The 27,998-nt window shown below is 52.6% G+C and overlaps 1 protein-coding gene across 3 annotated transcripts in view; it reads left to right on the top strand.

Annotated features, from left to right (window-relative positions):
- The window catches only part of GPM6B (glycoprotein M6B), a 147,577-nt gene that overhangs the window by 110,727 nt on the left and 8,852 nt on the right, over positions 1 to 27,998 (top strand). For all 3 annotated transcript variants that reach the window (XM_042974753.1, XM_015541036.2, XM_042974754.1), the window contains exons 2-3: positions 23,152 to 23,338; positions 24,871 to 25,027. In XM_042974753.1, the coding sequence (XP_042830687.1) occupies positions 23,152 to 23,338; positions 24,871 to 25,027 (344 nt within the window). The remainder of the gene's footprint in view (positions 1 to 23,151; positions 23,339 to 24,870; positions 25,028 to 27,998) is intronic.

The raw sequence follows: 27,998 nt of genomic DNA, 5'->3' as shown, positions 1-27,998 counted from the left end.
TCCCTTCCTTTGGCAGGACAAAGGGAGCTGTGTCTTTAAATCAGAATGACCGTGTTCCAATTTTAAACAATAATCATCTAAATCCAAAAAAAAAAAAAAAAAAAGCATACATGTTTTTGAAACCGCCTTCTTGCTTTTGCCGCAGAACACTTCTGGGAGGTCAGATTTCCCAAGGGGTATTTAGTGATCTCCAGAAATTTTTAAGGAAAGCAAGCGGGTCTTGTCAGATGGACGTAAGGAATGCCAGGTTATTACAAATAACCGTTTTTACATTGGAAGCATTAAATTAAATCCAAGTATGAGGACTGAGTAAACAGAATCGCTGAAATGGAATAAGTAGAGGAAATGAATAAGACAGAATCAAAGACACTAGATCATGGGCCTCAATAATGAAGACAGGGAGAGCTATGTTTCTATTTATTTCTGTGGAGTATTACTTGATATCAATTCATTTGTGAAGACCAGCGCATCTGGAATTGCTGGGAGCACTCAATCAAGGGGCAGAAAAACAATCGAATCAATTGCCGTATTGTGCAGAAAAAAAATCTGTGATGCAAATTCTTTGATTACGTGTAGGAAATTGGAGTCTGCGGAAACAATTAGAGTCGGGCTAGTTAAGCGCCGGGAATCACGGCTGAAATGATTTTGAGAGTCCCACACCTCAGACCACCTAGGAAGGAAAACGCAGCGAATCGGAAATGATGCGTAATTAACAACAAATTCTAGGACGTAAAGCAGAGTGAGGCACGAATCCGGATTGCTGGCTCGCGTAGAAAATGAACGCATCCATTTAAATGTTTTGATCGCATCGATGTAATGCCTTACGTGTCTCGGTTTGGTTTTTGTTGCTTTAATTTAAGCGCGTACCCTTTGGGCCCTCTTCCTTTTTGTCTGGGAAGAGAAGCACTCTTATAGAATATATGGCCTGCGTGCTAAAGTCCCCGAGGGACACATTTGACACGTTACACTCTTCGTGGTGATCTATAAATGATTAGATTTTGAGATCTTTTTTTCTTGACATTTAATTATATGAATATGGTACAGAGAAAGTTTTAGGTGCAGTTTTCCCCTTTTAAGAACCTGCCAAGGAGGACGTTTGAAGACAGGGTGTCTGGGGAGTAGGCTGTAGAGAAAAGCAGGCTTTATTATTTTTATTTTTTATTTTTTTAGACAACTTAAGGGCGGAGAAGATCTCAGCCATGTGGTGCATCTCCTGCTTTTATATTGTCGTTTCCATGGGCATATTTTTCAAGCCTTGGCCTTGCAATTTCACCAGAAAAAGAATTCTGACCCATTTCTGGAAATTCCACATTTGCCTTCCTTGAAATTGAGTGGAAATCTTGCGGTTCAGGTTGTAATGTGACAAATTGCCCTTTCCTGTTACTTGAGACTACGAGTCAATGTAAATAATCCTGGTAAAGTGACTTGTTAGCAGTGATGCACCTGAGAACATCACTGTGAGCAGGTAGCCAGCGAGCGTCCCCCCACAGGAAATTCTCCCTTCCTGGGACTGGCGCTGAATTAGATTGTTCCAGAGACACCCTCTTGCTTTTTTCTCCTTGGAACCAAACGTACAACCCCGTGAGATGGTTGGCCAGGAAGAGGGGTGGCTGTGGGACAGACGAAGAAGGTGACGCACACTGGCTTTTAAGCAACGGAGGCTGCAGTCTGTGCTTCACAAATGGACCTGGTGGTTCATTCATTTGTTGATTTATTCACTTAATAACATCCTCCTTTGAAACATCGCTCGTCTTCTGTCCTCCCAGCTCACGTCAGAGAAGGGTGCTAAGTCATCTTAGGGACCATTATGTGTCCTAGAGTCTTGGTTTTCATCATAATTTTGCCGATCGGTGGCAGATTAAATAGCAGGCAACAGTACCAGGGAGGAGAACTTTTCATCCTTAGCCAGCCCAGTGATGTTTCTTTTCAAAAAAAAAAAAAAAGAAAAAAGAAAAAGAAAGAAAGAAAACATATAGAGGGAAAATAAAGTCCTTTCCTCTTCTGGAGGCTGATTTGATTGATTGCATTAACTTCTTTCTGTATTCAAGCCTTACTGGCCATGTACCATATCCGGGGTCAGCACGCTTCATCCATAAAGGTCCAGAGAGTAAATATTTTAGGCTTTGTAGGCCACACGGTCTCTGCCGTAGCTACTCAAATCTACCACTGTAGCATGAAACAGCCATGGATAGTAAACCAATAAATGTGGCTATGTTCCAATAAAACTTTATTTACAAAAACAGGTGGCTGTCGTTTGCTGACCTCCGCCATATTTTGTAGTGTGGTTGTAGCTTTCCTTGACTATTTTAAATAATACCTAAAAATGAAGGATGACAGAGCTTTCAAAGACCTTGCCTAGGGACTGTGGTCTTTCTAGGAAGCTCAGTCTTTGTCCCTTAGTTGCTTCCAGTGATAATTTCGTAGATGCTTAGAAAGGATACCAGTCTGCAGTTCAGTTATTCAGCCTTGTCGCATAAATCAATCACATTATCTAAGTACATTGAAAAAAAAAAAAAAGAGAGAGCACAAGGCATTGTTTTGTTTTCCTTTCCTCAATTGCCCATTGTTTGTTTCATACCCACCTTTGGTGACAACCAGCCACGGTTGTGACTATCGCCATCAGCCACAACCGCTCCCGTCAGCCCCAACTATACATTGTGTCTCAGATGTCACAGTCTTTCGTGTGCTTCTTCAACAATCTAGAGTGATCTCCTGCCCATCTCGATCTTCTACTCTCTAAGGGGAACGTTTGCAGCCTCCCCTCCGTAGGCCAGAAGCCAGGATCTCCCTGGCGTGTGGGTATATATTCCCAACTCTTGCCAATTGCCTGGCATCGACGGTGTTGTAATAGGCCATTCACGCAGACGCTTCTCCTTGCGATCCCGTGACCCCCTTCCAAGGCCGGGGACCCTGTCCTTTTAAGCAAAAAAACGTATACCGTGCTCTTTGCAATTTTAGAACTAGTTTGATGTTAAATGTCGTTAAGTTTGGCTCACATGTACAAAAGAGACATGATTTTCTTTTCTTCCATATCTAAAGATTTACTGTTGGAGAAAGGCCTTCCCAGAAGTATTGGAAAAAAGCCATCCACTTGCTGATCCTGTCTCCACATCTGCTGGGGCGGTAGTATTTTTATGCTGAATTCAGCGTGTCTGGCGTGGCCGCCATGTTTTTGCTCAGGAAACACAAACTTAGGGCACAGAGGTTCAGGGAATCGCATGGCCTGGCTTGGGTGAGGTCAGTGTGCTGGGCGGCCCGGAGGTCCATTTCTGGACCCACGGGGTCCCAGGGTGCTGCCTCGCTTTCAGCCAAATAACTCATTCATTTATTTGTAGGCGCCTACTGTGTGTTGGGCATGGAGAGAGAAATTTTTTTAGAGGACGACAAAGCATTTTTCTGGTCAAAAGTGATCGAACTACTTGGGATCGTCTTGCTTGAGGTCGATGCGAAGGGCTCACAGACACTTGACCTGCCTCTGGTTCTTTCCACCAGCCCCACTGGGTTTCTTTGCTCTTGGAGTATGTAGCACAACCCACATCTGAGCGGAAAGCTCCTGAGCAGTAAGGCAAGAGTCTAAACCCAGGGAAAGTGGAGAGTTAAGTCCTTTTCAGAGCCCTGAAATCACCTCAGGAGCTTGGGACCTGAGACGTTTCTTTCGGAGGCACAGAAGCACGACTCACCTCCACGCGGACCTCAGAAAACCTCTTGTTGAGCTAACCGCTGCCTCGGCAAGAGTGGAAGCTTGTAGCAAATGCAGAGGCCACGCAGCAGGGTAATCTGGCGGTTTCACACGTGTCCCCTCTCTAGTCTGATGGCCCGGGTTCATTCCCAGGCTCCTTCACCCCTGGCTGCATGATCGTGGGCACGTGACTTCCCTTCTCCCCATCCTCGGTTTCTCCATTTATAAAGACAGAGTAATAAGAGTACTGATTTCATAGGATGGCTGTGGCAGATAGCAGACCTTGGATTATTGAGGTAACAGGTGCAGCGTGCTTTACACGATGGCGGTGCATCACGAGCACCGCACGTGCGAGCTGCCCTCCCCATTATTGACAACACAAACAGCGGCACGTAGTTTCATCGTGAGTTCTGATCTTGCCCTAGCACCATTTTCCCCCTAAAATGTCTTCAAATGTCTCTGAAAAGACAATTCTGCTTTACCTTGAAGCCACCTTTCTTTAAATTGTTTTTTTTTTTTTTTAATGTTTATTGAGAGAGCGCATAAGCAGGGGAGGGGCAGAGAGAGAGGGAGACAGAGGATCCGAAGCAGGCTCTGTGCTGACAGCAGAGAGCCCGTTGTGGGGTTCGAACTCACGAACCTTGAGATCATGACCAGAGCTGAAGTTGGACGCTCGACCGACTGAGCCACCGAGGCGCCCCCAAAAAGGCTTCCTTTAAAACACCACCTAGAAAAGCCTCCCCTTCCCGGTCGGAAAGAACCTTGAGAGTTTTCGGAGATCGTGCCGGGTGCAGCCGGGGTCTCGTCCAGGCTTTGTGAGGTCTTGAGCGCACCCGGTCGGGCGGGCTTGGTTGCCTCATCACGTGGCCGTCTGCTCAGGCCTTACCCCCAGCACTCGCAGGGGCCAAATGGAGCATTCTAACCTGATCTTCTGATGGAATAATTGCCCACGTCAACATCAGAATCATTTTTTATCCTTAACTGTCTGTGGCACCCCACAGGGCGTAATCCCTCGAGAGGTTTTGCGGGATTCTCAGACAGAAACCGGCCAGAGCTGTCCTCATGAGCTGTTAGGGGTTTCAAGGTTGTGATTCAACTAAGAGTTGCCAGCAGCCTACTCTGTGTCAGGAATAGTGTCTGTCCAAAGGGAGCCTTTTGGGGGTGGGCGGCGGGGGGCGGGGGGGCAATGGCGACAGTAAGGGAGGAGAAAGGCAATTTTGCGGAGCTGTGCAAACTTCAAGAACGGAGGAGCCTCCCCACGGTCTCGATTCATCCTGCCTGGTTGATGAGACGGTACGGAAAGGTTGCATTTCAGTAGCTTTTTTTGAAAAGACGCCCCGTTTCCTTTTAACTCTATGGTGACAGAATAAATGCTGATAAATAATCTTTGCCGGAGATAGAGACACTGACTCTTTGCCACCTGAAATTGGCAGTGAACAGCAGAGCTGAAATGGAAATTGGCAGGTACCACTGGATGTACCCAGGCTCAAAGAACCACCAGTATCATCCCGTGCCAACCCTGGGGGACAGGGCTAGCCCCTTGAGCAGTCCAGGTAAATACAGCCTCGGGGTGAATCTAATAGCAAGTCAACTGTTACCCTTAATATTTGTGATGGCATTTTCAGTGTGGTGATATTTCATGTTGTGTTTGATGCGTTAATTTGTTCCCAGGGGCGCGGGTGGCATTGGCCCTTTAAAATTTTTGTCATCATCTTTTGTTTTTCTCTCCTCCTCTCCATTCCACCCCATCTTTTGCCTCTTTCTTCTCCCTCCTTCCCCTGTCCTCGCCCTCCCCTCCTCTTCTCAAAGGGAGCAGTGTGCAATGACATAAACCTTTGGGTTACCTCCGAAATTTCCAATGTCTGAACCCATAAGGGGCGGGGGGGGGGCGGGGCGAGGTCTGTGGCACGTGTGTCCTCCATGGCACCAAGACCGGGGCCGGGACGCTCCAGGAGCCTTGGCTCCGAGAGTACCATGAGGGTCCCCCGTGGGCCTCCTGGCCCCACTGCTTTGGAGCGCTCTGTCTGAACATCAGTCATTGTCTCTGACAAGGAAAAATGCAAGCCCGTGACACGAGGATCGGATAACTGTGTGCTCGATCCCATCAGGTAGGTCTGTTGGGCCTGGTTTCCCATTTCCTTGCTCTCAAGGAACGCTAGTCTTGCAGAACTGCAAGGTGCCAGGTTGGAGGGACACGTGGGGGTCCAGAAGCAGGGAGAACAGTGAGCGGTGTGAACACCCGCCCTCCGTGTCCCCAAAGTCTACACAGGTCTTACTAACCCAGCTCGGTCGGCTAAAACTCCCGTGACTTCAAGTTACTTAAGACGCGGATCAAAAGGGACGGTGGTGGATCAGATCAACCCGACAACAGTCGTCTTTGTCCTCCCAAGTCCTTGCGCCGCGTGTTTCTTCGGGAACCCGTCAGGAGCCACAGGGTGGGGTCTCCAACTGGAGAAGGAGCAGCCCTGACGTAGAGTGTAAGACACGCATTGAGTTACGGAGTCGTAACGCCTCTAGTTAATTGAGTAGAACTTTTTTGTTTGAAACCTAACTTGTGGCTTCAGGTTAATTAACACGAAACGTGACATTGGGTTTAATTGTACATCTTGAATTACGCATTCCTTATTCTGACATGTGACTGTCAGGCACCAGCTGTGTGTGTGTGTGTGTGTGTGTGTGTGTGTGTGTGTGTGGATGTGTGCACGCGCGTGCGCACTCGCTGTGCCAGTTAGGAAGAGCGGGCAAGAAGTCACGTCAGACGTTTGTTCTTCTAGATCCTTTAAAGAATGGAGAGGGTTCTGGGATCTTGATTTAAGAATTCCCGTTAGACGGTTTGTGAGATCGAGCCCCGCGACTGGCTCTGCACTGACAGTGCAGAGCCTGCTTGGGATTCTCTGTCTCCCTCTCTCTCTGCATGCGCCTCTCTCTCTCTCTCTCTCTCTCTCTCTCTCTCTCTCTCTCTCTCTCTCTCTCAAAATAAAGAAATATTTTAAAAAGTGCTGTCAGACATGATATATCCATAGCGGAATGCTACTCAGCAGTAAGATGGGATAAATGTTGATATACGACAACATGGATGAATCTCAGAAACATGCTAAGTACAAGAAGCCAGATGTAAGCGACCAACTCTTGTCTGATTCCATTTATGTTAAGTTTCCAGAATTGGCGAATGCAGAGAGACAGAAGGTGGGTTCGTGTTTGCCGGAGGCTGGAGGAGAGGGGGAGTGGGCAGCAGCTGAGGATTTGGGGAGTCACGGGAATGTTTTAAAGTTACGCTCTACTGATGGCTGTACAACTCTGTGAATTCACTCAGAGCCGTTGAATTGTGCACTTAAGACAGGCGACTTGTGTAGGTGAACTGTATCTATCTCAAACTCTTGTTAAAAAGCCACCCCCAACCCAGCACCGTGAGATGCGCACAGGGCACGGGGGGGGGGGAGGGGGGCGGGAGGGGGTGTATTTGGGTAGATAACTGGGTGCACACCCCGTGTGCTGCACGCTGTTCCAGCGAGGCCTGGGCGCTCCCACAGGCCCAGCACGCTCGTCTCCCTAGAGAGCCCAAGTCTGGCACGTGGATCCTGTGAACAGTCGCTCGCCCGTTCAGGTCAGATTTGGTCACCAAGTTCAGATCGGAACAGGTCTTGTGGCCAGATGAGCCACACAAGAACCCCAAGTCCTTCGCTTTCGGGGTTTGGGAGATTCTGGAACAGTACGATGAGACGTGTCGAACTATTGATAGTGTCCCGTCGCTGGTGGCACTTAACAGGTGAGAATTCCGTGAACAGGCAGGCTCTCATCTAAGCAGGAGGAAACTGAACTCGGTGTAGAGAATCATCTTCCCAGACCCTGTGACGGCCTTTCCCCGCACGCAGTTTTCCCTTTTTGTGTACTGGCTAAAATAATTGGAACAAATACGCCTCTGTGGCACCCACACCCACCGGGCACCGTGCGTGGCCGGAGCCAGCCGCGCAGACCTTACGCGGCAAGGTACGAAGAAGGCAGCTGGGGCCCCGGAGTGAGGGGACCGAGCCCAGCCACGTTAGCGCCTTCCCAGTTGCTTGGAGATTTCGTTGGCTCTTAAATCATCGCAGTTGCCGTTCTGTACTTAGATCCCAAACCAGATGGTGTGAGGGAAAAAATAGAGAATTCCATATGGCTCTGGTGGGTTTTTTTTTTTTTTTTCCAGAGTTCTCGTTTCTTTCCAGGGGTGGGGGGGGAGGTTTGAGAGAGGCTGAGCAGATCTTTGCCAAAGGAAGACGCCTCTCCCACCTACGCAGCTCTTAGAGCCGTGACCCCTCTCCCTCCTAACCCCAACTCGCTTATTCCCCTTTAGAAAAGTCCAAGTGGTTCCCCTTTGCTTTGCAAACCTTGATCCTTTGATGTTCCTCGTTTCTGGCGTAACTTCCCAGTAGAATTACATTTTGGGGACTTGGATGACTAACCTTTGCCATCGGTTTCTTTTTTCTTCTTTTTCATCTCGTAACTGCTTTGGCCAGGTGATATCCACATGTTCTCCAGGCCGGCGGGAAATCCGAGGGTGGTGGCCGCATGGACCATCCCCGGTGATGCTGCCCGGGGGCCTGGGCTGGTGGCAGTAGAAGGAATACTCAATGACGCGCCTGCCTTCGATGGAATGTCATGCTTGACGTGTAGGGAATACTCGAGGCTGCCGTTGCCAGGTGTGCGATGGCAGGCTTCAGAGTGGGGTCTGAGAGGAGGGAAATCGTCTGCTAGAAAAGGGTGATCTGTGGACCCGCAGAATTGGCATCACCTGGAAGCTTATGACAAATGCAGTCACAGGCCCCAGTCTAAACCTGCCGGCTCACGATTTGCATTTCAACAAGACTTCCAGATGGTTCCATCGCACATTAAGGTTGAGAAGCACTAATTTCTTTTTTTTTTTAATTGACTTCCTTTTAGATGTTTGTTTATTTTAAGAGAGAGAGAGCAAGCAAGCAGGGCAGGGGCAGAGAGGGGGGGAGAGAAAATCCCGAGCAGGCTGCACGCTGTCGGCGCAGAACCTGACGCGGGGGGCTCGATCCCACGAACTACGGTTTCAGCCTACAGCGAGAGTCGGATGCTCGACCGAGCGAGTCACCCGGGCGCCCCAAGAGAAGCAATAATTTAGAGGAAGGCTCAGAGTAAGAAGGGAGAACTGGGAAGGAATCGAAGGGATTTTATCCTCAAGAGATCTAGAAATCTCTCTCTCTGGAAAAGGCTGAGAATGGCTTCAGGGAGTCCTTCCCTCTGTGTTTATGGAGATGTGGTCATTAAGGCACGGAGTCCTGGCTCCTTGCAGGGACAGTGGCCTTTGATCTCTCACTCCTTTGTTGAAACTCTTGCTGAAGGAGAGTGGGGGAGGGGCAGGGAAAGCTGGAAAGGTTTGTTTCCTTGCGGCCAAGAGAGGGCGAGGAGAAGGTTACCGGGAGCTTGGGAGAAATTCTCAAATGTCCCTCCTCACCTTCTTGAATACAGTCCGGCGACTTGCAGGAGGCTGGTCCTTCACCGCTATCAGCAGGTGGACCAGGGATGACTCCTCAGCCTTCCGTCTGATAGCCGAGCAGCAGGACCGCCCCCTCTGCCCATCACCGCTTCCCTCTCTGCCTGGCTCCCCGCTCCAAACTGTTCTGATACTTGGTTTCAGACGGCCGGCCGTAGATCGTTCTGGAAGTGGAGAGAGAGAGCCCTCTCACGTAGGAACTACTCACTCTGGAGGGTATGGGGAGAGCGTGGGTGGGGGGGAATGTGGGTGTTGCTCTTGAGAGTCGAGCAGGAAGCCCCCGTGCCGGGAAGTGCCATCGGGTGTGGGTCGCTGTGGGGTGTCGCTCTTTCCTAACCTGGGGCTGTCAGGCCGCCAAATGTGGGGTCTTCACTGAATACCCTTGAACCATATTTCAAGGGGGAAAAGAACCTTAATCTTTTTTGCGGACACCGTCGAGGCTCTGCAGTTGGGTGTCCCCTGTAACCCGCGGTGTGGTCGTGCTGCTTGCTGGACTCCGATGGCCGGGCCTCCCTGTTCGCGAGAGTCTGGTTGGCGAAGCCTTCTTCCTTCACACGGCCCAGTCCGAGGGCTTCCGGTAAGTCACGGTGTTTCCGCTGAAGCAGAAGCTAACCGTGGACGCAGCGTAAGTGTATTACAGCTTAGGTTCATGCTATAATTTTCTTTTCATGTTTAGTTTTGAGAGACAGAGCATGAGCAGGGGAGAGGCAGAGAGAGAGGGAGACACAGAATCCGAAGCAGGCTCCAGGCTCTGAGCTGTCGGCACAGAGCCCGACGCGGGGCTCGAACCCACGAACCGTGAGATCACGACCTGAGCTGGAGTCGGACGCCCAACCGACTGAGCCACCCAGGCGCCCTTCACTTATTCCATTTTCAAATCACCTGCGTGCATCTTCACCAAAAAAATGTGCCATATACGGCAGTTAACGATTTTATGGCGTATTTACCAAAGACTATGATTATGTCAGCCAAATATATATAATTTCTTGTTCGTGACTGTTCTTTTTTTTGTCAGCTATGTTCTTAGCCTGTGATTAGCGCCTGATTATGTAACCGCGCTCAGAGGCGGCAAACGAACGGAGCCGAGACGCAAAGCAGATCGATCACTATTGAATGTTGGTCTGGGGCTTTCTGTCCGACACCTCTGGTTTTAGGGACACCGACGTGGATTACTCAAAGCAGTGATTCTCAGTCTTTTCGACACAGTGACATCTGGTCTCGGCTTCCTTTACGACACCCCTCGTGTGCTGTGTTTTCTGTTGAGAGTTAACGAAACTGGATTGTGTCTGGAGACCCTTTGCCACCCTTAGAGCGAACGGGAGATACTGCGAAGTGGTTGGGACGGAGCTGAAGTTTGCTGCTGGAGACTCGAGGCTGCCCCCCCCCCCCCGCCCCCTAGGCTGTGTCCTTTCGGGCATCCCTTCTGCTCGCTCACAAATAAGCCACCCACACCCACGCGTTGCCACGTCTGTCAGAAGCTTATATAAAATGGCTTTTGTGCTAAACAGAAAGCTCTGGGTGTCAGAGAGTCATTTAGGTGGGATGAGGCTTTCTCTGACGATCATCATGCCTGCATTTTATCTGGAATCTTCTGTGGACAGTGCTCTCCCCCCCCCCCCCCCCCCCCCCCCCACCCCCCAGGAATAACTCTTGTGGTAAAACGTCAGAACCAGCCACACCTGTTCACGTTCAGATTGTCCGTGGCTGCTTTTCTGCCACAACAACAGAATTGAGTGGTTGTAACCCCGTGCCCCTGCACGGCCAGAAATATTTGCTGTCTGGCCCTTTACGGGGGGGGGGGGGGGGGGGGGGGGGAGAAATCCTGCCAACCCCTGACTTAAAGTACTTGCATTCTTAGCCCACGTTGCAAAATTAATCTACTTAGGGGAGGCAGCACCCAAGTGATTTGCTAATCACTCCCTTTCCTGAGATCTTCAAACTCCCTCTCCTTCTTCTCTCCAGCCCCCAAAATTCTTGCTCCCCGAGGGGATCCGCCGTTCACAGGCTTTAGGCTAAAGCCCAGCCCTGTTTCAGAGAGTACCATGGCTCTTTCTGGAAGCTCAGCCTCTCTGGTCTCTTTCAAGTCCTTCTCTGAGCTGTTTCCTTCTGCACCATCCCGAGATGCGTCCGCCTCGGGGTGCGTCCCGGGAAGTTGGTATGTTTTAATCAGTGCCCTCTGCGGTTGGAGCGACACTGCTGTACTCCCAGAGGGTCATAACCTTGGTGAGGAGAATAGCTCCTCGTTATACCACCTTTGGCAGAGGATCATATCAGTTCAGAAAACACCTTTCTGAAGAAAATGGCAACTTGAAACCCAGAGGCAACTTGTATACGTGCTTACCATCAAGATGCCCCACACCAGATCGCCACATCCTCAGCAGACGGTGCTACTGAATCTGACGTGAACGCCTCTTGACGTTTTTTATGTCGTCATGGCATCTTTCCGTACTTACTAACGTGTGAAAGGATTCTGCTGTAGAGCTGTGGTTCTCTTCTGTTGCATGGCAAATTAGCCTTGAACTTAGCCGGTAGAAGCAACATATATTCTCTCAGTTTCTGTAGCTTGGGAGTCTGGGCTTGGCTCAGCGGCCTCTGGGTCTCTAACGAGGCCGCCACGCAAGGGTTGGCCGAGGCCGCAGTCTCATCTGAAGGCCCGACCGTGGAAGAATCCACTTCCCAGCTTGCTGCTGTGCTCGTTGGCAGGACTCGGTCCCTCGCAGACAGTTGGCCCAAGACCTCTCTTGGTCCTTCGCCACGCGGGCTTTCCCGTGGCTCCTTCGTGACACGGCAGGCGGCTTCATTAGAGCAAGTGAGTGGAGGAGGGCGAAGGTGCTAGCAAGACAGAAGTTCTGGTCTTTGGAAACCTCATCAGGGAAGCAAGTCCCTAGGTCCCTCCCGCCCGCCCGCGGGGAGAGGGAATTACACAGGCGTGTGAAGATCAGGGATCTTTGGGCGTGTCTTAGGAGGCCGCCTGCCACACGCCGTAAAAAGCACATCCTTCATCCCCTCTAGCTAGAGCAAGGTCTTCTCTCCTGATGGCAATTGCCCTTTCACTTCCCTGTCACCGAGTGGTGGTTGTGGCTCCTGCCTTTTGCTGTTAGTCCTTAGCTCCCCAAGAGGATTCACAGCCTTTCGAATTTTCTGGCATCTTTTGTAAAAAAAAAAAAAATCAGACTTGAGAAGCAGGTCTTTTTACTGTTTCAAAGGTATAATTGACATGCGTAATAAAGTGCATACATTTAAAGTGGCCTACTTGATAAGTGTGACGTACGAATGTGCCAGTGAAACCAGCAGCACAAGGCAGATGGTGACACATCCATGGAGCTGCAGGGGTCCCGGGGTCCCTTCGTTAGCCCTCCACATAACCGCTGATTTGCTTTCCGTCTCTCCGGATTAGTTTGCATTCTCGGGAATGGCCCTTATGATGATTTGTTCGCATAAATTCTTTCACTGTTTCTCGCCAAGCCATTCCTATAAAATGTGGTGTGATGTTGACTGTGTTAAGTAATAATTCAACTGAGTAAATTTTAAAGATCTAATTGGTTTTGTTAAATGATTCACGAATCCATTGGTGCATCCCGTCTAGCAAGTAGAGGGGCTCTGAATATTTGTTCAAACTGGAAGGTTTCCACAGACAGAGGGTGGAGGGCAGGAAAGTTTTAGCCGAAGAGAAGCATTGTTCCAGTCAAGGCCCCTCTCCCTTAGCGGGGAAAAGCAAGGGGTCTTACCATGCGGAGGACCTCATCTTTCTTCAGGGGATGGAGAAGGCCCCTGTGGCAGACTCTCTGGTGCGGGGCTGACTGAAAAAGTTCCAGACTGAGCGGTTAAGACTGCATTCCTGGGAGAGGTTGAAACAGCACTTAGGCTAGGTATTAAGCCCCTGGTTTGAGGACTTGGCCTAAGTGACGCCATTTTGGGCCTGGTGTTTCCTTATTAAAAGCTGCTTAATGGTTCCAATCCCTGTCCGGTTTTCATCCTTCCTGCCTCTGTTGAACACGCGCTGTGCCCTCTGATTAAAGGCCTATCCTGCCCCCATCCACCGGGGGAGGGGCTGCTCTGCACCCCCTCCAGTCCTGCCTACACAGCCGGCCGGATGAATTTCTTACAAGCATCTCTCGGGCCGCGTCACTGGCCTGCTCCCAAACCTGCCTTCTGTCCCCGCTGCCTGCAAAGTGAGGCACACGAGGCCTGGGGGGCTGGCTGGGAGGCCTCCCGCAGAAGGGCCCCACCTCCCTTCCCGCCTTCTTCCCCGATGCTGCCGTGGTGTCCTCACATCCTGAGCTCTCCCACGCGCCCCTCGTCCCCTTGGGCCTGCTCTCCTCCCGACATGCGTGTCCACCTGTCCTAACCACAGGATCTGCTTGTTCCTCAAGGCCTGTCTACACTTCTGCCGCCCCCCCCACCGCCACCCCCCCATCGCCCTTTCCTTATCTGTCCCTACCTCACTCCCGGTGTCCCTTCTTAAATGATTTCTCGTGTGTTTATGTCCCCCAGGCCACCCTTCCGCGGCCGCGCAGGGCCGGCCTAGTGCCTCTCACACAGCAGCGATCCGCCGGGAATGCACAGATGCTCTCGCCCCGACGGTCCGGGAGGTCGACCGCTGCTATAGCTCACTGTTGTGGGGAGTTCTCCAGTTTCTTGAACGCCCTGCCGATCTCCCTGCTTTTCACATCTGTGTCATCTGAACTTAGAGCTCGCTTCCCCTACTCTGTGTCCACTTCCCCAGTGATGCACCCCCAGACCTAGAAACTAGGCACAGAGCACACGTGCGATCTTTAGGAAAACCAGAGCCGGTTCCCGCGAGGGGCCAAGGAAGAGACCGGCAAGTGTCTGCTTCTTGACTTTGTTGATTCTTTTGCATCATTCAAAATAGTTTCAACATTCTTAGCATCGTACAGTTGGACTTTTATGTCGGTGACTCTAAGAAGGTCGAGAGAGAACCGGGGGGGGGGGGGGTGCAAATGGTCATTCAAGTGATTTGCCGTTTAGTGCTTTATCAGGAAGCCCCCCCTCCCGCACCCATTGACTTACACTGTTAAAAATAACAGACCCCAAAAAAGCTTTGGTGATGTGGGTTATGTCTCTAAATAGTTTCTGTATTAGAAATTATACCCCATTTATTATTAAATGGACATACTTATTTAAAATAACAACAACAAACCCAGGACGTGTTAACGTAAATAGTGTTTAGGAAAGAGAAGTACTTTTCAAAACAAAGTAAAATTTCAGGGAGAAGGGTCCTATTGTGTTAGATTTTTGCACATTTCCTTACTCTCTGCTCTCTGTCAGCCAGCTGCGTTTTCCTGTCCGCGTCGGCACTTATCCAGAGGCATCTTGGATAACTAGCTTTGGTTGAAAAACTTGGTCTCTTGCAGATATAGTTGGAGACTGGAGGAATGTGTTAATGGCCTTTCCATAATACACCAAAATCCAACCAGGGGGGGCGGATTCCTAAAGCTCGTTTGTAACGCGGACTCTGCCGCCATACCTGTGACCTTTTTGTGTTCTGTTCCTTTAAAATCTGTGGCGCTCTCTTGCACTTCGATTGGCTCTGTATTCAGGTGGTCACGTAACGTTGCACGTCGGTCCTGTGGAAAGCATTGGTTCTCTGAGTTGTGCGGGTCTTCCAACTACTGGCACGTTCCGTTGTGCCAGATCAAAGAAGTCTCATTTGTGAATACGGCCACCAAGTCCATCCAGAAGTCTTTGAAGCACTGGGAAGCTGGCACTTTGACTACGGCAGGTGCACGTTGCCCACATCGGTTGGCAACAAACGGATTCCGTCAACTGTTTCCTTTGACAGGACAGGCTAGTGCACTCGGATCTTTTTTTGAGACAATTTCTGCCAGACACCCAAGTCTTAGTAACTATGGTTTGTCAGTCACTAATTCAAGACAAAGGGATGCTCAAAAACAAAAAAAAAGGGTGCTAGTTCAGCTCGCAACTCCATTCCACGAGAACTTTTCCTCAAGACAGCAGTCACACGTTGTGCTTTCTGCCCCTGCCCCCCAAAGTTGCGTCGCACAGACCATTCAAAAGGTGTAAAAACACACCTTAGTGCTATTGATGAAAAGAGTTTTAATCTGGCAGACCCCCTGAAAGAGTCCCCGGGTCTCCCAGGGCCTTGGTCCCCGCCTACCCCCCCCCCACCCCTGTTCCGGTTCCCCCTTACGCAGAATAGAATGTCCTGGGGAGTGGGTGACAAATGCAGAAGGAAAGAAGGAACCGCCTCTCTCCCCAGACCTACAGGAATCTGCATTTTTAACGAGATCCCCAGGGAATTTCTAGGCACATTCAAGTTTGAGAGGCCCCACTGTTTAACAGGGCTCTGCAAACTTTTCCCGTAAGGGACCAGATGGTAAATATCTGTGGCAACAACTCAGCTCTGCCTTTGCAGCTTGAAAATAGCCACACACAGTCCGTCAACTGATGCATGTGGCTGTGTTCCCATCAAACTTTATTTATGCACACAGAAATTTGAATTTCATATACTTGCGTCGTGAAAAAAAAAATAATATGAGACAATGTGATTCTTTGACATCTAAAAAGTCATTTAGAAATGTGAAAAAAAAAAAAAAAAACATTATTAGTTCCCAGGCCACAGGAAGAGCAGTGTGGCCCATGGGCCATGGTTTGCTGCCTCTTTCTCTGTGACATTTATTCCTTAGCTTGGATGCTCATTGAAATCAGTTGAGGAGCTTTTTTGTGCGTGTCCTTAAAAAAGAGAAAACCTCAGGGCACCTGGGTGGCTCAGTCGGTTGAGGGTCCGACTTGGGCTCAGGTCACGATCTCAAGGTTCGTGAGTTCGAGCCCTACGTCGGGCTCTGTGCTGACAGCTGGGAGCCTGGAGCCTGCTTCGGATTCTGTGTGTCCCTCTCTCTGCACCTCTCCTGCTTGCATTCTTTCTCTCTCCAAAAAACAAAACAAAACAAAACAAAAAAAACATAAAAAAATAAAAAGACAAAAACCTAGTTCCTGAGTCCCACCTTCAGAAATAATGATTTCATGGGTCAGTGGTGAAGTCTGGGCATCAGGGCTTTAAAATGCTCTTCAGACCATTCTAACTTGCAGCAAAATTTGAGAACTTCTGCTCTATGTTTTTAAAACAAAGTTTAAGGCTTTAAAAAAAATTTTTTTTTAATGATTTATTTTTGAGAGAGACAGAGCATGAGCAGGGGAGGGGCAGAAAGAGGGAGAGAAAGAATCCGAAGCAAGCTCTGAGTTGTCAGCACAGAGCCTGACGTGGGGCTCGAACCCGTGAACCGCGAGATCATGACCTGAGCCCAAGTCAGACCCCCAACCACTGGCTAAGCCACCCAGGGGCCCCCTAGACTTTTTTGTTTTTAATGGTAGAATCTGTCGCAGACCGCGACGGCTCTTGTAACCTTTGAGCCGGGTGGTCTCCCCCTTGGCGCTATTGACGTCTTATGCCCCGTCATCCTCTGTCGCGTGTCCGTGCGCACGTGTGCGGTGGGAGGGTGGCGCACTGCGACGTAGGGGTTCAGCACCGTTCCTGGCTCCTACCTACAACGTGTCCAAGGTGTACTCCGGGTTGCAATGACTGAAAAGCTCTCCACCCCCTGCCATCAGGCCCCCGGAGGACAAAAGCGTCCCTACCGGAAAACCACCGATCTCAACAACGGATACTTTTTGTTCCTGCGATCTTGATTTCCCCACCTTGGCCCTGGTGACATCTGGCACTACTGAGGACAACCAAAAATAGCTCCAGGCGGTGCTGAATGTCCCCCAGGGGACACAGCCACCCCCTGTTGAGAACCGCTGCTCAGGCCATTTCAGAACGAGGGTGGCCTCTGTCTGCTGACATTCAGTGTTGTTTCTCTGAAGTAGGATTCTGTCTGCCTCCATTTTCCGGTTGCCTGTTGTTTCAAAGTTGCAAACCTTGGTTAATTCCTTCCATTTTTTGGCTCATTGGAAACCAGTAAAGTAGCAGGGAAGGCGGAGCTTAGAGGGCCTGGGGTGTGTGTGTGTGTGTGAGAGAGTCTGTGTTGCGCACGCGCTCGCTCTTGCACACGCTCGCTCTCTCTCTCTCTCACTCATTCCCTGGGGAAGAATCTGAGCCCTTGTTCCTGCCGTCCCTCCTTCTGAGCCAGCATTAAATCTGCAGCCAGGATCACAGACGACTCGGGGCAAATCACTGGGCTCTTATGAACTCAGCCATGGCAACGGCCATCCGCAAGCCCGGGGACAAAACGTGTTTTATTCTGTTGTTCTGCACAAAAGGTTCTAGAGACGCTGGAGACAAAATGGCCATTGAGAGTCAGAGGCACTGATGCGTATTTTTTTTTTCCCCCTACTATGTGGTTTATATTTAAACTGTCTTAGGCTAACGCACACTGGAGTCTTTGTGTGAATCAAATTCTAAAAACCTCTTTGGCCAGAGCCTGGTTAAATGAAGGCTTAAGACGTTATTAACCTAACAGAAGTTTGGGGCGGGGGGGGGGGGGAGCGGTTGGAGAGAGGCACCGACAATCACTAGTAAAATGTGCTAGAAACCCTAGCTTTGATTTTTTTGGTTTTGGTTTTGTTTCCCCCCCCCCCCTTTTTTACATGAGCCGATCACAGTCATCACAAAATGCTTTCCTTGCTTTTTCTGGTGCGCGTTGAACCCAACGTCACGGCCGGTTTGAAGCCTGGGAAAACTCAGTCCGTGCATTTACAGGAACGTCCAAGAGAAGCAGGCACCTCCCTCGGCGGCGCTCCGCGGTCCTCTGATTCGGAGAAGGCGCTCCCGTTGTACTCTTTGGAAGGCCCGCCGAGCAACTTGGAACATTTTGTTTTGCTTCCTTGCAGACCCTGGAACTTGCGTTTGATTGGCAGGTGGCTAGAGTGTTCTGGCCGGGTCCGGTGGCCGCCTCTTAGGGAGAAATCCCCCAACACGGACGGCGCACAAAAGCGGGACGCACCCCCCCCCCACCCCGGCATGGGGGAGATGGGACTCTTGGCACAAGTGGGCTCCTCGGACTTGCCTGCGCACAGATCACCTGGGGGCTTGCTGATCGGGGGTGGGGGTGGGGTGAGAGCCTGTGTTTCTCCCCGGCTCCCTGCTGGGGTTGACCTTGCCCATCCAAGGACCACGCTCTGCAAAGCGCAGGGTCTAAGTTGCTTTCAACCTATAAATGGCGCACTCGGGGCTTTGGTTGGCCTCAGAAAGTTCTCGTTGCCATCCAACAGAAGCCGACGGCGTCCCTCTTTAGCTCCTTACAGACCCACGAATCCGCTCGCCCACCAGAAAGCCTCCCTTGAGGTGACAAGCAGTCGCCTCAAACTCAGCATGCCTAAAACGGAACTCACGTGTGTTCGAAAAGCCTAGCCCCGTTCTGGTCACGCCTCGCTGGAGGAACAGCGAGGGTTTACGACCCCAACCTGTTCCCTGCGGATAAAAGTGCTCCGTGGCTTCCCCTGATTCGGAGCATCAAGTCCAGAGTCTTTAACGCAGCCTGGAAAGCCCCAAGGGGTCAAGCTCCGACAGACCCCTCCTTGCCTTCCTTCCGCTGCCCTCTCCGGCCTCTCTGTTCTAGCTTCTGTCATCCCTGGGAAAGCGCCCTGCCCTTTTCCACCGTAGAGCTTTTGTTTGCCATCTGCCTGCTTCCCGGAGCCCCCCTCTGGCACCTATCCTTTCCCTTTACCAAATGAGTTCAAATCCACCCTTCGTATTTAGGCTCTGGAAGCCGTCGCTGCGCCCCACCCCAAGCCTCAGTACCTCGTCCCCCCCCCCCCCCGTCTGCTCTCCTAGGACTTCTGGGTAAACCATTGGGTGAATGTCGCTCTCCCCCCACCGCCCGTGAGCTCCGTTACAGGGTGTGTCGTGCCCATCTTAGCCCACCAGCCCCACGCTTGGGACATTGGAGACACCTGGGGAGCATTGAATATTCACTCGTGGAATGAGATGGAATGAAGGAGTGGACGGGCCGCTCCCTCCTCCCAGTGCTGCCGTCCCCGCCCGGAGCTCTTACTCCGCTTAACCGACAGCTTCGGTTAAACAAGGCCTTCGAGAGACCCCAGTAACGGAAATAAGAGCCAGGTTACGGGGGAAGAGTTTCTCTTTTTGGAGCGAGCCCTGGTTCTTTGGTTCCGCTGAGCATTTATTTTACCAATTGACTCTTAAGCCACGGGTGGTTCTGCGTAAGCCTGCCGTCTCGTACCTTGAAGACCGTTGCTTCCTATCTTTTGTCCAGTTTTTTAATTGTTTCAGGCAGGAGAATAAATCAGCTCCCCGTTACGCCGTCTTGGCCAGAAGCCAGGAATCCTCTGGTGGAGGTGGGGAGACAGTAAAGAGCTCGCGTGATTCTCGAGGGGTTCTCCGGTTGGAGCGTACGTGACGATACCCCAAAAGGCTTGTTCAGCTCGGATCGCCGGGGCCACCCCCCGAGCTTCTGCTTCGGTGGCTCGGGGGTGAGTTGCAGGAGTTGGCATTTTCCTGTCTGCTGAGAGGTGATGCCGATGCCGCTGGTGCTGGGAGCACCCTCTCGGCCCCACTGCTCCCCGGGGCGGGTCGGCCGAGCCCTTCTGGAAATGGTTAGTGAATGTCGCAAGCTTTGTAAGCCGCGCGCTCCCTGTCCGGGCTCCTCAGGGGTGCCATGGTGGGGCAGCAGTAGCCGCAGTCCGTCAACGGATGGGTACGGCCGTGTTCCAATAAAACTTTATTTACAAAAACACAGGCTGTCGTCTGCCGACCCCCGGTCGAGGAGAACGCTGAGCCTTGCCTCTGGGGGTTAGGACGGGGGGACTGGCGCCTCCCTCCAGAGGGAAGGGAGAAGTCATTCTTTCTAGCACACCGCTAGTCCCTCGAGAGAGTCGGGTTGCTGAACTTCAAGATGGCAGCAACAGCATGAAAGCGAGCACGGGGCCCTGTGAGAGCACAGGTCGCGTGCCGGTGAGGCTGGCCCGAGCACGTGTCGCCATCATGACCGCCTCTGCCACAGCCGTACCCGCCTGTGTTGCCGGTCGGAGATGCTGTTAACGTTTAGAAAACACATTTAGAAAACGTATTCAGGTCGGTCTTGGTTTCTCTGGGGTAAGTGTGTGGCATATGACCAGACTGCCCGTGTCTGAAGATGCTAGCTTCTAGACTGACAGAGAAGGTACAGTGGGGGTGATCCATTTATAGAAGGTTGGATAGCCACCACACGTGCGAGTTTAGCGTGCAACTGACCAGCCAAGGGAGAAGACCTACCCTTCATCCAGCCGTGTTGTTTCCTGTAAATTCTTCCCGTGGCGGATTCCACAAGCTTCTCCTCACGTTGGCCAGCAGGGTCCCCGGGAGATTCGTCTGTGTGTGTGGAACCACGATGCCCAGCGTGGTGACTGCTTTTCCAAAACTAGACCCACCGCACGGGGGTATCTGGAGTATACGTTTGGGAGTAATTGAAGAAATAAGTTGTTCGGGCAGCCTTCCTCGTCACGCTTAGCATATCAAGATGGAGCCGTAGTGCCACCGGGCCTGTCTGCAGAAAGCTGTGCCCGACCCCTCTCGGATAGGAATTCTGTCCCCTCCTGCTGTCCTCTCCCTGCTACCGCCCCCCCCCCCCCCACCCCGTGGCTCTCCAGCAGTCTCTGACTCGCCGTCGTCACACTGTGCTATGATAATCGCGTTACTTGTGTGCCTGCGGCTTCGTGTGGTCCCCTTGAAGGCAAGGGGGACGTGCTATTTTGTATTTGTACCCGGGCCTTCCCACAGCACCGACTTCGTGAAATCCAAAGTAGAACTCAGAACCCAGCTCGCCTTACAGAGAACAGAATACGTGGCAAGTCAAAACGGGTCTTCCAAAGCCGTGCTTTGTGATGAGAGAACGTTCTGTGGCTGTTGAGCATGTGACGCGTGGCTAGTACAACTGAGGAACTGGGTTGTTTTTTTTTTTCTTTCTTTTTCTTTTTTTGGCTACCGTGCTGGACAGCACAGTCCCAAGGCCACACAGCTGTGTCCGGTGAGGAGTGGACACCACTTGTTAGCCAGGGAAGCTGCCGTCGATCTTGTTCATCACACCCCCCAACGGGCTGAGGACGGGGGAGGCGGTGAGCGACAGCTATGACACACGGGTCTCCTTGCTCTTTACGTAACGGGCCACGAGGCTGAGGATCATAGTTTGTCTTGCTTGGGCCGGGTCTGGAGACCGTTTGGACCTCCAGTTGCCGCCTTCTCCCCCCTCCTCCCCTCATTCCCCAGAAAGTTGTATGACCGACTAAGACGGAAGTCTGTTGCCCTTGCTCCCAAACTTCAAATGTCCAAAGCCCTCAAAGGTACCACCTTGCTAGTGAACTTGAACCGTATTGCGCGCTGGTCCCCATTGTACGTACTCGCGCGATCCACTTCCGGGACGTGGTTCTTCATCGCAACAGCCGGCCATCCTTTGAAATGAAAGACAGCACCCTTGCTTATGAAGCCCTGACCTTTCTTATTTTCCGGCAAACTGAAGAGAAATGTGGTAACGAGGGTTTATAGTCCCTTCTTGGGGTGGGCTTAGGCAAATGCTACTTTTTTTTTTTAATGCGTATTTATCTCTTGAGAGAGAGAGCAAGTGGGGAAGGGGCGGAGAGAGAGGGGACAGAGGATCCCAAGTGGGCTCTGCCCTGACGGCACAGAGCCCGACGCGGGGCTTGAACCCATGAACCACGAGATCATGACCGGAGCCGAAGTCGGACGCCTGACCGACTGAGCCACCCCGGCGCCCCAGGCAAATGCTACTCTTGAATGAGATGCCCTCCCCAATGGCAAAGTCCGTCTCCAGCGTTTTGTGCTGGGTCATTTCTTATCTACTATAAAGACCATTTCGGGGGGGCGGGAATACCTAGCTGGCTTAATGTGCTCACCTTGAAGCAGTGAACCGCTCTTGATTGCTGTTAAACATCCTAATGCCGTCCGAGTTCGATCTCCCAGACAAGCCATTTACTTAAAACAGCGACGGGAGGTCAGGAGAGGTACCCCCATTACCCGGAGACCAGCACTGCTTTAACCGAAACGTAAAGGTCTCCGAACTGAAAATGTCACCTGGCGCTGCCCCTTGGGAAGAGATTTCTGGACATCTCGAGTTGGTTTTTTTGTTTTGTTGTTTTTTTAATGAAGAAAAATCTTCTCAAGATGAACCATGAATTGTGGCTCTTTCTCCTTCATTTCACTTCATGGATGCTCATTTTGTCTTTTCTGTTTTTCCCTCTGTTCCTTTTCCTTCAAGTACTTAAATGTCACCCACCAGTTCTGGAGCTTACTCTGCACCACCTGCACTGGGGAAGGAGGCAGGTGGAAGCCGGGGAGGGTGGGAGGAGGAATGAAGTCTTTGTATTCGAAAGCTGAGGGCATTCGAGAGTGACACGAACGAAACCTGAGCGGACCCACTCGCGTGGACGTGGGTGACTTTGTACTTGTAAGGCCCCCAAACCCCCATCGCCTTTCCACAATGACCACGTTGACCCTTTTCTGAACGCAGCAACAGTGTGATTTACTGTATCTGCTTCTTCTGGTCGCCCAGGAGGTCAAAGGCTGGGAGAAAGCCATTGGCTGCTACGGCAATAGAGGTACTCGAAACCCCCCCGAGGTTGAGGTGGGGGGGGGGTGTCACTATTGATTCTTCGTGAAACTCGAGCTTCACTGCCGTCCTCTCTTTCGACCTCCTCAGCAGAGTGCGTGCCCCTCAGCGTCCCCGGAGCAGCCGCCTGCCTGCCCTGCCCGCCCCAGGTCAACGAGGAAGGTCTAGAATCGGGACTTACTCCAGAACGTTTGTCAGTTGGCCGCTCTGTGCTCACCCCGAGCAAATTAAAGCTACGTTCCCTCTCGGAGCCCCAGGGTGCTCAGCACAGAGCGGGGCACGACCCCGCTGGCCCTTGGCCCGTTGAGCTGTTAGGCACAGAGCATGCGAGGGGAGACGGGCACGGTAGCGCGTCTGTGCGGAGGTGCGGTAAGCGATGAAGACCGAGGCGTCGTGCCGTAACCGCTGCGTTTTCTCTCCTTTGGGTCCAGGCTGCTTTGAATGCTGCATCAAGTGTCTGGGAGGAGTCCCCTACGCCTCTCTGGTGGCCACCATCCTCTGCTTCTCTGGGGTCGCCTTGTTCTGTGGCTGTGGGCACGTGGCCCTCGCGGGCACCGTGGCGATTCTCGAGCAACACTTCTCCACCAACACCAGCGACCATGCCTTGCTGAGCGAGGTGTAAGTACCCGCTTCCCCTTGGAGACGGATTTCAAATGCAACTACCCCGTGATGGTTTCGAAAAGACCAGTGAGCTCTCCTGGCAGGAAACGGATGCTTTCCTTCAAGCTTCCTTGCAGGCAGATGGAAAAAAAGCGCACGAGAGGAGGAAAAAAGGAAAGGGCCAAGTAGGCAGTGAGCGTTTGGCCCCAGGGGCGTCCGGGGACTGCAAGGGGGACACACAGGACTCCACACACACACACACACACACACACACACACAAGCCGTGCACGTGGTGGGGCTGTGGCAAGGTGGTCACGCCAGAGACCGTCTCCCTAGCTCCTAAGTAGCGATGCCGTCTGGGGTCCTTGCGGGAAAGGACCATCCCTGAGTGCGAGGGACCCTGTTGACTTGCCCCAACTCTCAGCGTGCAGGGGCAGTGTTCTTCCTCCTCCAGGAGAACGAATCCCAGAGCATCCTCTGATGCAGAAAAGGGGACGTTTCAGGGCTTTAGCCCCAAGTCTCTGGCTGCCCATTCTGGAATTTTCAGTGGAGGCCCAGCAGAGACTCTCCTTTTCTCCATTTCCTTCAGTGCGGTCTTGCTCTTTCCTTGACTGCCAAAGTCTCACCGCACGTTTAGGCGTCTTGTGACCGGAAGAAGCTTCTCTCCCAGCTGCAAAAGGCAGGAAGTTTTATTGAACAATAATGGAATGATGTTGGAAGAGTCCTTAGGGAATTTTCTTCTTTGTCTTTTGTTTTGTTCCGTGTTCGCAAATGACATCCACAGGAATGTGTGGGGGTGGGGGAGGTGGCAAGGACCCCCAGCCAGGACAAGGCGCTCCCTGAGTGTCAGCTGTGTGCAAGGAAGTCCAAGAAATACCTACCAAAACTGATCCCGGGAGCCGTATACCGATCTAACGAGCTAGTGATCCCAGTCGATGGCTCTTAAACTCCCAAGAAGCATCAGAAAACCCCCATGCCCACGCTTCCACGTGTGATAAGAAGATGAGTGCACAACTTCCTCCCTAAACAAGCCCCTGAGCGCTTCTCTAGGGGCTCGTGAGAGTAACGTTACGCACGAGGCCTGGTTGGGAGGCGTTTTGCTATGGCGGAAAGAACATGCGGTCCTTGGAGCAGAGTTCAGAGACTGGCTCTGCCCCTCCCTGCGTGTCCTTGGATGAGTCACTTAACTTCGCAGTCGATGCCTGTGTGTCCTTATGCGCCCGATGAGGATTCTGATCCTCATGGCACAGGACTTGGGGCATATTAAAAGATGACAGCTGGGCCTCTGCCCTTGACCAGGCAGACTTCTCCCTTGCCTGGAGAGGTTGTCCATCTGACCCTTGGGCCCTCCTTGGGAGAGAGGCCCAGGTTGCTGTGGCGCGGGCAGGGAGGCCGGCCTGGAATGCCGCATGAGCCCACGGCAGCCATCGCTGGGATGGGAGGGGTCACGGGACCCGACCACCGTCATGGTCGCCCTCCGGTGGCGCAAACATCTTGCCCTCGCCCCGTGGTCCACTTCCCTTTTCTGGATCTCGCCTTCCTTTCCGCAGAATACAACTGGTGCAGTATGTCATCTACGGGATCGCGTCCTTCTTCTTCTTGTATGGGATCATTCTGCTGGCAGAAGGCTTCTACACCACCAGCGCCGTGAAGGAGCTGCACGGCGAGTTTAAGACAACCGCCTGCGGCCGGTGCATCAGTGGGATGGTGAGTACGAGCCTCTGGTTATGTGACACACAAGCAGGGCCACGCCCCTGTGCCTCCCTTTGTATTTGGTCAAAGCTATGAGCCGATGGCGGGTGGACCGAGCGTCCGCGACGCGGATGTTGTTCGTACATTCTAGAGTTGCAGAGATGGAACAATTTCCAACATCTCATTCTTGCTGACGATTAACGCCTGCTGCCGCAGCACCAAGCATTTCCCTTATGAATATACAGGCCGTCAGGGCCCTGATGGTTTTTTCAGATAGAAAGTTCTCGCTGTGAAAGGAGGGAACTGCCATGTTGTCTCCGCGCCCCCTTGCGTTTGTCTTGGAACACGGACTGTGGCCCTAAAGACCGTGTGCCGGGATAAACTGTCGCGATTCCTTGGAAGTCCCAGGCACTTCTCCTCCCAAGCACCCGGCGGGGTATGTGCTAGTCACAGGCTCTTGTCCTCAAGAAGCTCGCAGCAAACGCCAGCCCGTGGGGCCAATCTGGCCTGCCATCTGTTTTTGCGCAGCCCACGAGCTAAGAATGGCTATGTGTCCTTAACTTGGTGGGGAAAATTATCCATGGAAATGATGTCAGATTCACGTTTTGGTGAGCGTCGTATGATGGGCACCCGGCCACATCCACGCCGTCGGTGGCTGCTTTCACGCTCTCCCAGCAGAGCTCAAGGGTTGAGACCGAGCCGGTACGTGGCCCGCGGGGCCTAAACTGTCCCCCGTCCGCCCTCTTGCCGGCATTTGCCGACCTCTGGTCTGGAGGAGGACAGAGCTTAAGAGCTCGGTAAAAGGCTTACAAAGGGCCGCGTCACCAAAGGAAATTCAGTGGTGGGCAGAGAGGCTGGGAAGGAAGAGGCACGTATGGAGTCGGATGTGGGGCACGTTGAGTTCGTAAATGGTGCGTTCACATCAAGCATCTCCCTGGAGTCTGGGCGCTGACGGAACTTTCTGGTCTCGCTGAAGAAAGGACGTACGGTCTGGCTTCAAATGCCAGGGGGGGGGCCCAGCAGTCAGAAGAACCCTCCTTCCTCCTCGGAGTACCACAGCTTGTAGCGTATTTCCCCGTGAGCAGGTGTGTGCCCCGTGGCACGGTGCAGAGGCCCCATCTTACCCTGGGTGGCCATGGCCACTGCTCATCCCAGGAACGACCTTGGTCCTAAGGAAACTACTGAGATGCACCGTCCCTGCTGCTTCCCTGTCTGGCCCTTGGTTCCTGGCAAGTTTCAGAGTCCTTTGCCAAACAGGCCGGGGACAGAAATCCAGACAGGAGCACAAGGCAGTGGGGCACCGATGCTGCCCGCACAGTAAGGGGGGGCTCTGTGGCCAGCTCAGGTGGGAGAATTGGGAACCAGCAGGGGCAGGGCCAAGGCCCAGAAAAGAACGGGGTGCTCCTGGGAGCCACGAGTGTGCCCCTGCCGGACCAGAAGGGTCTAGTGAAGAAGGGAGGAAATGACAGCTGCGGGGGACGGGACAGACCAGATGGGAAAGGCCCGGAGTGCCTGGCTACGAACAGAGGTGACAAAGAGGGGCGGGGAGTGGGAGACTCCCACTCAGGAAGGAGAGCACGGCAGACGGCAGGGAGGGAGAGCGAGAGGCCAGTGTGAGGCTGTGACGAGCGGTGGGGATCCCAGCTAGGCTCCGGGGACTGGGGACACATTCGGAGTGGGGGCAAGCCAAACGCTAGGGTTGGTGTGTGGGGCTAAGCGTGAGAGGAGGGAATGAGCGCCAGGTCTCTGGCCCGGCGGCCCGTCGAGGAGGCTGCTTGTTCTTTCGGTGTCAGACCGTTGCTGGTGTCCACGGGCAGTCACCTAGTGCGTCACCGAGGAACTTGGGCTGGGGTTTCTGGGAACACTGGGGCTGACGCTTGACAGACTTGTGGCAGGTACGGACAAGGTGACACCGAGGTTTTAGGGGAAAAGATCCCTGGGGCACAGCCCGGTCTACCGGGAAGACCCAAGCGAAGGAGGCACCACCACCAGGGAGGTAAGGAATGTCATGGGGCTCAAGGAGGTGGCCAAGGAGAGCCCCCCCCCCCAAGGGTGCAGGTTATTAAAACCTCAGGTCCAACCTCCGTGTCACTCTCGCTATCCTCCTGTGCTCGGAGCCCACGGCCTATGGCAAGTGGCACCTGCGGCTGGCATCTCTTACCCGGTGAGCTCTGGAAGTTTCTGAGGCAGCCCCTCTGGTTCTGCCCCGGCCTGTGCTGCATCAGGGGCCCGGCCGGTCCCTAATTCCCACAGCACGACTGAGACCGGGCGGTCGCTGTCACAGTCTCAGGGCAGGGCCGCCAGAGGCGATGCCAGTGTGGACACCGGTCCTGCGGGAGTCCGAGCCTGTCTGTGCCCCTTTACTCTTTCCGAAGTCGGATGCTTAAGTGACTGAGCCACCTGGGTGCCCCTCAGGGTGGCTGTTTCACGTCAGGTTCACAGAACAAGGGCCTAAATGAGTTGTGGGGGTTTTATTTTATTTTTTTTTAGAGAGCACAGAGCAGGAGGCCGAGGGGCCGATGGGGAGAGGGAGAGAATCCCAAGCAGGCTCTGCACTCTCAGTGCAGAGCCCAATGGGAGCGTCCCGAGCTCCGTCAGGAGCGTAACCACAGGACCGCGGGGGTCTGACTGTACATTCAAGCAGATCGTGGAACGGCCCTGCCTTGGGGCACGTCAAGAAGTCCTCGGTGGGGAGGCCTGATGACAGCTGGAGGCAACATGGCGGGTGAGGTGCAGAAGCTCAATGTGCTCCACCCACCTGGAAGCCGGGGCCTGCAAAGCTGCCCTTGGTTCCCTAGAAGGCCTGGGGCACTGAGAAAGCGACTCTGCCTGCTTCAGGCCGCCATGACGGGAACGGGCCGCGAGGGGGCGCTGGCCCCCGGGCCCTGGCCTACCTTTTGGAGTCCAGACCACAGCTGAAAGGTTAACCAAGCCGGGAACCCCCAGCCCTTTTACAAGTCTCTGTGGTGTTACTAGAAAGAAAGTA

Source organism: Panthera tigris, chromosome X, assembly GCF_018350195.1.
Source record: "Panthera tigris isolate Pti1 chromosome X, P.tigris_Pti1_mat1.1, whole genome shotgun sequence".
Classification (NCBI taxonomy): Eukaryota; Metazoa; Chordata; class Mammalia; order Carnivora; family Felidae; genus Panthera; species Panthera tigris.
This window is presented reverse-complemented; position numbering and strand designations above follow the sequence as displayed.